The sequence below is a fragment of the Trachemys scripta genome, chromosome 2 (genome assembly GCF_013100865.1).
Source record: "Trachemys scripta elegans isolate TJP31775 chromosome 2, CAS_Tse_1.0, whole genome shotgun sequence".
Taxonomy (NCBI): Eukaryota; Metazoa; Chordata; order Testudines; family Emydidae; genus Trachemys; species Trachemys scripta.
This window is the reverse complement of record NC_048299.1, coordinates 156,064,280-156,075,633: the sequence shown is the minus strand read 5'-3', so window position 1 is coordinate 156,075,633 and position 11,354 is coordinate 156,064,280. Positions and strand designations below refer to the sequence as shown.

Here is an 11,354-nt window from a genome sequence, read left to right as displayed (position 1 = left end):
GTGGATGTAGCATAGACATGGCCTAAGCTAGTGATGGTCCATGCAAGGTCAGCGCTGGAGTCCTGCGTTCCAGGCCTGTCGGTGCCCGGAGGGCAATGATCCAGCACTGACCTCACCCAGGGGTTGTTACCTCAGTGAGGAACGTTTGTAAAATGCTTTGAGACCCCTGGCTGAAAGTCTATGAATGGAGAGGTACTGGAGACAGTTGTGGGCTGTAACCCCCTTATGAGTGGAAATAGGACTTTATTGTCCACTGCACTACTACATTGTGTCAGTAAGTTCCAGAGAGGCTGTGATATGTGATTTGATCATAGGATCCCACAGTCTCATTCCTGCAGAACCACTGACTTGAGTCAGTGGGAGTTGGGTAAATCACTTGGCTCTCTCCTGCCTTGAATAAAAGCTGGGAACAATGCTGCAAAACCAATTGAGCCTGAGATTTTGCAGCATCGTTCCCAGTTTTTATTCAAGGCAGGAGAGAGCCAAGTGATTTACTCAGCTCACAGTGACTCAAGTCAGTGGCTCTGGTCTGAAATCAACATCCTTCTTGAATGGTGAGCAACAGTCTAGAGCCAGGATTTCACTAGCAGTCACAGTAGTATTCCTACTCCAGCTTCCCCTGTTTATACATCCAAAGGATGGCATTAACCCTTTTGGCCCCAGTGTTGCACTGGGAGCACATGTTCAGTTGATTTTTCAACATGGCCCCCAAGTCTTTTTCAGACTTATCACTTCCCAAGATAGAGTCCCCCATCCTGTAAGTGTGGCCTGCATTCTCTGATCCTAGATGTAAACATTTACATTTGGCATTATTAAAACACACATTGTTTGCTTGTGCTCACCTTACCACGTGATCCAGTTTTCTCTGTATCAGTGACCTTCCCTCCTCATTATTTACCACTTCTCCAATCTTATGGAGATATCCCATCTCCTAGAACTGGAAGGGACCTTGAAAGGTCATCGAGTCCAGCCCCCTGCCTTCACTAGCAGGACCAAGTACTGATTTTGCCCCAGATCCCCAAGTGGCCCCCTCGAGGATTGAACTCACAACCCTGGGTTTAGCAGGCCAATGCTCAAACCACTGAGCTATCCCTCCCCCTAAAGATCTTTATCATCTGCAAACTTTATCAGTAATGTTATTGTTTACTTCCAGGTAAATTGCCAAAAAGGATAAATAGCTTAGAGCCAAGAACTGATCCCTGCAGGACTCCATTAGAAACATACCCGCTCCCTGATGATTTGCTGTATAGTTACATTGAGACCTAGAAGGTAGCCAGTTTTTAATCCATGATTGTGTATCATATAGTTTCTTAAAGTATTGTGCAGTACTAAGCCAAATGCCTTTGCAGAAGTCTATTACATCAACACTGTTACCTTTATCATCAGACTTAAACTGTCTTTTTTTGATGAGATTACAAGATCTATTTTCTACAGACCTACATTGATTGACATTAATTATTACCTTCCTTTAAATTCTTTATTAATAGAGTTCTGTGTCAGCAGTTCTGTTATTTTTCATGGGATCAATATCAGGCTGACAGACTTATAATTATCTGGGTTGTCCCATTTACCCTTTTAAAATATTGGCACAACATTAGCTTTCTTTCAGTCCTCTGGAACTTCCCCAGTGTTCCAAGAATTATTGAAAAAAAAAATCAATATTAATTGTTCAGAGAGGTCCTTAGATAGTTCTTTTAAAACTGTTGGATGCACATTATATGAACCTAATTTTTAAAATGTCTAATTTTAGTAGCAGCTGTTGGACATCCTCATTACTGTGGGAATGGAAAATATTTCATAGTTATGATATACTTGCACCATCTAGCTTTTTTCCAAATACAGAAAAATATTTATTGAATACTGCTGCCTTCTCTGCCTTATTATTGACTGTTCTATTTCCATCTAGTAATGGACACATACCATTGTTAGGATTTCTTTTGTTTCTAATATTCTCAAATTCCTTCTTATTGTCCTTAATTCTGCTAGCCATAGCTTTCTCCTTGCATTCTTTTTCTTCCCTTATCAATTTTCTACAGTTCCTAACTTCTGATGTGTATTCTTTAAATCAATTTCCCCCTTCTTCCATCTGTTATATCTATCTATAAATATAGGTAGATTAAAATATGCTTCTCTCCCTCTCTCTCTCTCTCTATATATAAATATGCTTTCACTTCTCTTCTAAGCCAGGTTGGGTTTTTTTAACTAGTGTGGCCTTCTTTCTCATTTGTGGCTTTTTATGCATCTAGTAAGACGTTCTTAAACAGTTCCCAATCATTATTCACATTTGTGTGTTTAATTTTTTTCTCACAACTGATTTGACCCAATTGTTTTCAACTTTGTGAAACTGGCCCTTTCTAAAAGCACCAACTGTATATGTTATTAGTTTGGACTTTTATTTTTTTTCACCTAACAAATGTAATCAAGTCACTATCACTTTCACCTAAGCTACTTTTAGTTCTGTGATCAATTACTATTTATCTGTTAAGATGAGGTCTAATATAGAATTTTCCCATGTTTGATGTAATACTTTTTGAGTTAGGAAATTGACATCTGTAAAACTTGTAGAAATTCCAAGGACATTTTATTGAGACTTCCAGCATATATCATTCAGATTGAAGTAACTTATGAGAACTCTGCTTTTTTCCTACACATTATGGATGGGTACTTACATATGTTAGCCATTGCATTTATCTTGGAAAAGGGCTTAAAAAGTGATAATGGTAAAATACAAATAAAAAACACATAGCACATTCTTTAAAGATTTCACACAGGTTTTTTTTACTACAAAACAAGCAACAAAAATTTTTCACTACAAGTAAGGTGAGAAGTATTGTATCATTAGAAGATTTTTCATGCACCCAAAAGTCATCTTTACACAAGTGCAATTCACAGCTGAGAATTATTGGTGCAAATATCACAATCAAATGCACAAGCAGCTCACAAAAGAATTAAACAAAAGTCCAAGTTCTAATGACGTATTGTTTGTATTCCAAACTTCCACTTCATTCAATCTTGCCACATCTGTAACTCAAAACTTCACTCTAAGAAACTGTTTGGGGACTGCTAGGAAAGAGGGAAAAATCTGTAGAAAATATTGTAGGCTCTTTACTAATTGTGTTCTGTTAGTCTTAAAGGTGCCACAGGACCCTCTGTTGCTTTTTACAGATTCAGACTAATACGGCTACCCCTTTGATACTAATTGTGTGTTACCCCAAAATATATTCAACATTCCAAGCTCTGTGCCAGCTTCTAGCCTGAAAAAATGACTGGAATGTCACATGGAAACTTATTGCTCATACTTTCCTTTGGGGGGAAAAAAAAAAAAAAACAGACGTTTCATCCCACATTAGTTAATATCAACATGTCACATGATCAAGAGGTTCTAGTCTCATGTAACCCCTAATACGGGTTAGGTGTGAGTACCTCTAAGTAGAGGCACCCCAGTCTAAGGGCACTTGAAATACACGACAAATATTTACAAAAATGGCAGAAACCATTTTGGTGCCTTCATATAAAATACAAACAGAAGAAAAATGACGAACATTTTCTCAGACCATTCTTTCCATTCAAGTTACCTTAAGTCTGCACCCATTTGTCTACTAAATCTGGAGAAATTAATCTTTGTGGTCCACACTTCATTTTCAAGGTGGTCCTTGCAAGACCCCGGTGGTAAATAGCACGACTATGCATCTGTACAAAAGCAAGACTCCGCAAAGGGGGCAAACACACAGTTTAAAATATATTAGTTAATAAAAAGTGCTGCAAAGCTTCACATTGATCAAGCTGTTTGGCCTCTACCATGTTGTCCATTCCATTTTGTGAGAATTCAATGTATACAAGGGACGGATACCAGATCTGGGGTGAATAACATGAATGGTGGGTGGCACTATTTTAGCACAGTGAACATGAATTAGTTTCCAACACATCTTTATCTGTCACTATCCTGTAGCCTTGGAACCAGTCTCAATGCCATTTTGAGGTTATAGGTGGGGGAGAAGACAGAGAAAAGGGGATGTAACAATAGTACTAAAGCCACTGGTAGCTTCTCCCTTGGATAATCAATCATATCTGTGCAATAAACTCAGACTTTGCCCTTCCAGGCCCTTGGACCCCTTTCAACAATAATTCATTAGAAATACTTAGCATCTTTATGGCACTTTACATCTTCAGAGCTTTGCATAACCTTAACTATGGTCCCCCTGTAATTAATGTTCTCAGACACAGGGCTCCCTCATGGCAGTAAGTCTGAGTGATGCCACTCAGGGCTTTATATTCACAATCACATCAAATGGTTACATATAGTCAAAACCGGATGTTTTATTAGCTAAACAGCAGGTCAGCTGAAAAAACAAAACAAAACCCACAACAGTATAAAAAGAGAAAATCTAGTGCAAATAAAGCCAAAGGGGAAAAAAAAACAATCCAAATGTAGACTCCTACAGTTCAGTAATATAACTTTTGCTGTACCATTTACATGGATCCAATTCATATTCATTGTTTCAACATTTCCCAGTGTCTCCCATAGAACCATTGTTTGAACTGATTGACCTGAAGTGGGGGACTCCATTCAATATTTTAAATAGGTTGGCAGGATATATAAAAGTATACATTTGTACTTAGTTGTTTTGACTAGAACTGAAATATAAAAGTAAAAGAATTCGGCATGGATTCCTGAAATCTGTCCCCCCAGGCATGTAACATTATTAAATCGTGCTCTAGCCAGCTGTGTCCACGAAGACAAAAGGTGCAACTACATTCAGGCTGTATTACAGTCATGTTGACCTATTTGAATTCACCAGATAGTACTTTAAAAATTCTGGCCTCTCTCTCCAAAAGCAGTGCATCCTCAACACTACGAGAATCTGAAAATATGGGGCTTAAGCAATGCATGCAAGCGCTACTTTAATTTCATTCTGTGGTGAGTCAGTATGTACAGATTTTCAAGCTATCCTCCCTTCTTATTAGGCAAACCCTCATTGGTCTTGTAAATGTACATTGACGGAGCCAGGGATATGTGTCTGAAGTCCATTGTTTAGAAAGAGAATTCCCCTCCCCTCCCCCAGTCATAAAAATTGTAGCCCATGCTTCTAGTGGTCACTTTTGTTGGTATTACAGTAGCACACATTATGCACACACCTGATTCTGAACCATCAGGGTAAAGGGGGGATATGATTGACATCTATAAAATCATGACTGGTGTGGAGAAAGTAAATAAGGAAGTGTTGTTTACTCATAACACAAGGACTAGGGGTCACCCAATGAAATTAATAGGCAGCAGGTTTAAAGCAAACAAAAGGAAGTATTTCTTCACACAATGCACAGTCAACCTGTGGAACTCCTTACCAGAGGATGTTGTGAAGGCCAAGTCTATAACAGGGTTCAAAAAAGAACTAGATAAATTCATGGATGATAGGTCCATCAATGGCTATTAGCCAGGAGGGGCAGGGATGGTGTCCCTAGCCTCTGTTTGCTAGAAGCTGGGAATGGGTGACAGGGGATGGATCACTTGATGATTCCCTGTTCTGTTCATTCCCACCGGGGCACCTGGCATTGGCCACTGTCTAAAGACAGGATACTGGGCTAGATGGACCTTTGGTCTGACCCAGTGGCAAAGGTTCCAAGTTAATCTTTGAGTCCTCACCTCCAATCCTAGCTCTCAGCGTAACAGCGATCAGAGCATAAACACCACAGCGACGGGTGCCCTACGAAAACCTGAGATTGACAGATACTGTTGTTCTACACAAGGGTTTTCAGTCTTATTTAACAGCTGTGCTCAAGTACAGTTTGAACGTGGTTTTGGCCAGGGCTGGAATGGATTTTGGCTGGCTGTGTGGGTTACAAAAACCCCTTTGGTACAGGTAGAAATGGAAGCAAGAACTTATTATTTCAGTTTAGTTATAACGTGATTTGGCTCCATCCATACTCATGGGCCAAACCATGATAAAGCCCCATTTGGCCCAAAACTGAGTTTGGACCAGGCTTACATATAGTTCTTAAAACAGTTAAATCCTGTGCAGGCCAGGACAAAACAAAGGGATTTTCTCCAGTGGAGTAATATTAAGCAGAGTTTGTAGGGCACATGGCATTGCTCCATACAGCCAATGACAACGGTCAGACAATAAAAAGAAGTAGAAATCTTTGCTATCTCAAGACCACTCCAAGAGATCCCAAACCTACAGCTGCTGCAGTATGATTGGAACATTTAAGACTGAGGTATCAACTTCAATTTATTAGAGATGGCAAGAGCATGCACATTTCTGGTTTAGGACATGAAATTCCATTTGGAGTCTTCAGCTGGGTTTACGCTAGCCTCTTTTCCCCTTAAAGATCTCTCACGCTTGCTAACAGGCAGCAGCTAGCATAGGCAGAGTTCTAGGTCCCCACCAGCTTTTAACCATCTCATCTAACCCTCTTCAGAGCAAGTCTACAGTCCGTGGTAAGAACGCTAGCATGGCTTCACTGGGGGCCATTATCTACAGCCGCTGCCTTCTGTTCACAAAGGTCAGTTTCTACGAGTGTAGGTAGCACTGAAACTACGAATAGCTGGAACTTGCAACCCATTCAGCAATGTCTTAATAATAAAGCAAGGGATGCTTTTAATTACTTACGATGGTGTGAACTTGCTTTAGCCTTGGATAAGGGTTTCTAGCTAGATGTGCTGCTTTTTAGATAAACAGCACCTCATCCTCTGTGCTTAATCAGGCAAAATTCCCAAGGAAGTCACTGGTGGTTTTGTCTGAGTAAGGGTGGGAGGGGAGAAGGCTTGGTGCAGAAGCAGCTGGACACACAAATGGAAAGACTGGATAGCTTTTCGTTCTGGGTTAAACTCTCCTCTACACAGAGGGCTGGCAAAAGGCCTATGAACCACTGAAGCCCTGTAAATAGCGATGTAAGAGGTGCACCTGCCTTGTACAGGCTTTACAAAGTCTTCGAAAAATCACAGAACAACCTGAGCCGCTATTAAAAGCCCCCACAGGAAATAAAGAGACAGGAAAGAGAGTTGTGTGGTGTCTAGCTGAGAGTGATTACTTACCCACTTCTTAGGTGAAAAAGATCAAACACTCTCTCTGCTGTAAATTGTTTTATACCCTTTGTGCATCAGCTTGTTTTGTTATGGGTTAATGCCACGTTTGCATTACTTAAAAAAAAAAAAAAGAGTTCTGCTTATTTACATGTAAAGGTCGAGAGTGCATGCTGGTTGGATGGCCAAATCATCCCAATTTCATTGTAAATATTCTGCTTTCACTACATATTATTTAATACTTCAAGATTCAGGCATTTTAATTAAATCTTTGTGCCCAAGTGTATGCAATGCAAGATTGGATACATACCTGAGAATATTCTTGCCACAGATATTCAGTTACACCTAGTCTGCAAAGAAGTGGTGTTATCCTTGACTCACATTTAAAAAAAATATAAATATACCAAGAAACATGTTTGTTATCATCAATGCATGAAGTGTTACATAGGTCTGAACAAGGAGCTTTTTCCAGAGTCTGACATCATGTAAAGGCCGTGGATAGAAAAGGAGTTATTACAAAGAAAATAGATTTGTTAATACATTGTTAGTTGGCCACTGAGAAGAGCTGGTCTCCTAGAAAACCAGTTTTAAAGTTGCAGTGTTCTTTCTTTTTATAAACACAGCAGATTTCCTAGTGTGACTCACTCATTCCTTTTTGGCCTGTATGGGGGAGTTAAGTACCCATCTCCTACTGAAAGTCAATGAGAACTGGGCACCTAACTGCCCTCTGTGCCTTTGACAATATCTTGTCCTACATTTCCTGCATGATTCCCAAGAATTCAGAACCACGGTATTTGCTAAAGGTAGCGCTGTTTTGTCAGGTTAGGCACCGGGGTCTGATGCTTCCCAACTTACACCCTGTGCGGTCGTCATTTATGCCTGCACAAAGTGAGCACAAAATGGGTTTAAGATCACCAAGTCACAGTGGTGTCCTCCTAATAAAACAAAGGGCTGCCTTGGCTACTGACAGTTCTCATTGCCTTCCTCCAGTGCTGCTTCAGTTCTCATGCTCACCACTGGCAGCCTGGTGGTACAGAAAGAAACTGGGCTGTTAAAGGTGGGCTTTCGGTGGGGGGTGGGGAGAGGGGAACTGTTAGAAATATGTGACCTCCACTTCCTTTTCTGGGAAAGCAACACTATCAAGGGAAGTGGTTCTACCTAAAGCTCATGTCACTGGTGAGAGTTGGCAAAAACAGGACAAATTCATCCCGGGTAATTAAATGGAGTTTCACCAGAGATTAATCTGGCCCAATGCACTTAGCACACATATCCACACTTGTACTGAGGAGACCAGCTCTTTCAGTCCAAAATCTGCTCTGTTTCAGCAGACAGAGTACATCACATTGCAATAGTTATTACACAAGTGGCGCGCTATGCTGGCTCGGGCTAGCTGATACCACTGCATGTGTCTGGGGTAGAATCAAGGTACCTTTGCATTAAACTGCTATCAACAGAGTTCATCATTTAAAAAAAACACAACTGAAGGCGAAAAGAGCCTGGGTTTGGTTACACATCAGAGGTCCGGATGTTCTCATCATCCAGGTTAAACGCAAATGGCTTCTCTTTAATGTGCTGGGGTTCAGATCTGTGCCGTACACGCCTCTGCTGCATGGCTCCAGTATCACACTCTGTGAATGAGGGCACAAACACTGAGTCTCTCATATGCCCAGTCATCTCCTCTATCATGGGCTGCTTCCCTCCTGGCTGCGGCACTGGTGTCCAAGGCTGCCAGGATGGGGTGGAAGGGGTTTTGCAGAGTGCTTTCCTCTCGTCCCCGGGCTGTCTCATTCGGGGCAAGGAGGGGATCAAGGAGCTTGAAAGATTGGAGCACCCAGGCCTGCTCATAGAAGAAATGGATCTCGCAAAGGACATTTCCTGCAAAAAGACAGGCAGAGCAGAGGGGGAAAGGTGGGAGTTAGTTCCTGTAGAAATTGCTCTAAGCATCCTGGAGGACGATTCTAGAGATCAGGAATTTAGCACTGTATATGCTTCAGGCTTCAAGGCAAGGACAAGAGAATTAAGTGAACTATGCAAATCTGAGTTCAGTTAGCTTTTGCTGTTGCTGAATCTTTTGCCCAGGCTTCAGGGAGCATTGCTGATTTCGTAGCCAAGCCGGACTGAATGATTCCTCCTAAGTTCTTGTTTTTTAAACTTTTTTTGGATGAGTGGTAGACAAATCCAGAGACAGCAGGGTCTCATCCTGGAAACTGACTAATTCACTGAACATTTGCACAAGCCACTAAATAAATCACATCAGCTTAAAAATAATGGATCTTTAATTGATGCTAAATGTGAAGAGGAAAGGATATGACCTACCCTTGGGCGGCTTTTCAGGGCCTGCATCGCCTCTGTGATTGCTTTGATCCAGCTGTGCATATCCTCAGGGCTGTCTGCCTGCAAAACATACCAGCCAAAAATGAGATTTCTGCCTGCATTTTACAAGTCACTTGGAGCAGCAACAGTTCAACTACACTATTCAGGGGGTCTGGCCAGTGCATCTCTGATGTTAACAAGTACCACATATAGAGCATGTCACAAGCTTTCCTTAGGTCGTATATCTTATGACCTAATTCAGCCCAGATCTATTTTATAAATAAAAACCCTGCTCAATTTCTGTGCAATTGCTTCACATGTCATTAGGATTTCACCCCACTCGGAAAGTCAAGAAATGTACCAAAAAGGCTTGACTTTTGATTACATTTATGAGACAATCTTCAGGGGTGAGCAAATCATGCTTAGCCTGACTTCTAAGGTATCCAAACCCAACAGCTTAGGAAATCAGCACATATTGGGACCTCAGGAGGCACTCAACACTCTGCAGGATCAGATCCATTAATAGCAGCTCGCTGCTGTAATTCTCCTACAGGGTGATTTTTGTCTGATGAGACAACACCATATGGCCAACCTCTTTAAAAAATAACAAAACAAAACAGGGCTATTTCCTCCCCCCCCCCCCCCCCCAAAAAAAAACCCCACAAAATGTAAGTTACAAACCAACTCCACCAGGGGGCAAGAGCTATACAAAGAATGCAGTGAGCAGAGACATTTCAGTAAGCATGGCCTCCTCACCCGCCCCCACACCAACCTAGGGAAACAGTCTTTAAAAAACATGAGATCTCCCCCTCCCCCGTCTGCCCAGGGGAGGAAGCGCAGTCCAGGCTGGGCAAAGCATTAGAAAATAGACTGTAGGGAACCGTCCTGCACCACCCCCTGAAGGAGGGATATGAGGAGACCAAACAGGCTTTTCTATCTCCGATTGTTGCGGTCCCACTGCAGTCCCGATCTGGGCCAGAGGACAAGCGGCACAGTGCTGTATTTTGCTGTCCTGCAGGAGACTGGCATTCAGGTCCCACGCTCCCATGTCAGCAGGAGTTTGGGGCTTTGCAGTTGTAGTTTATTCAGTCCCGGCATGGCAGGAGGCACCTTATGTTGCTTTCGGGGAGCAGCTGGAGACCATACTGGAGCCAAGACGCACCCACATATAAACTAAGGCTGAGCCTGTCAGCTGAAGCAGAAGCTGATCAAGTCCAGTGATTTTCCAGGCCAAACTGAATTCTGTGCTGCAGAAGGATAGCTCAGTGGTTTGAGCCTTAGCTTGCTAAACCCAGGGTTGTGAGTTCAATCCTTGAGGGGGCCATTTAGGGATCTGGGGCAAAAATCTGTCTAGGGATTGGTCCTACTTTGAACAGGGGGTTGGACTAGATGACCTCCTGAGGTCCCTTCCCACCCTGATAGTCTATGATAATAAAATTCTATGATAATAAGAACCTCCCCCATGGCTCTGTACAGGCAGAGGACCTTTCGGGGGGCCCCCCCAAGGCCAGGCACTCTCCTGATTACAGTGGTTCTCTCTCTGCAAGGTAAACTCCTTTCTCCCACATACACAAACCATAGCCAGGCTCCCACAGAACAAAATCCTGCAGAGCAGCCACAGGCAAGAGCGTTGCATGCTCAGACCTTCTGGGTTCTCTGGATTCTAGCCCAGTTATAAACAAGGTGGGATCTGGAAGGGCATTTTGGAGACTGACGTGCACACAGACGCCCGAGGTGGAAAAGGCGGGTGATGTGAATTGGAGAGGCTGAGCAATAGCTGGGCCCTGCAGAGCTCCTGCTTTGCAAAGGCTCATATTTGGATTCTGGAGCCTGCACTTTATGCTTCAAAAACGGAGATGATACAACTGCCTGGCATCTGGCTTTACAAGCTGAAGCAATAACCAGTCTGCAGAGCAAAATCAGGCAGCTTGTTAGATGAGTCCATGATCTTGTCTATGGGAGGAAACTGATTGGCACAGCTATAGCTCCCAAGTGGAGACTATTCTGGAGCAACAGTGAT

General features: G+C 42.4%; 1 protein-coding gene across 1 annotated transcript in view; it reads right to left on the bottom strand.

Annotated features, from left to right (window-relative positions):
* Positions 1–5,489: 5,489 nt before the first annotated feature.
* The window catches only part of PLEKHA2 (pleckstrin homology domain containing A2), a 56,301-nt gene continuing 50,436 nt past the window's right edge, over positions 5,490–11,354 (bottom strand). The window contains exons 11-12 of the mRNA XM_034762010.1: positions 9,338–9,415; positions 5,490–8,896 (exon numbers count right to left, since the gene is read on the bottom strand). Coding sequence (XP_034617901.1) covers positions 8,528–8,896; positions 9,338–9,415 — 447 coding nt within the window. The 3' untranslated portion in view covers positions 5,490–8,527. The remainder of the gene's footprint in view (positions 8,897–9,337; positions 9,416–11,354) is intronic.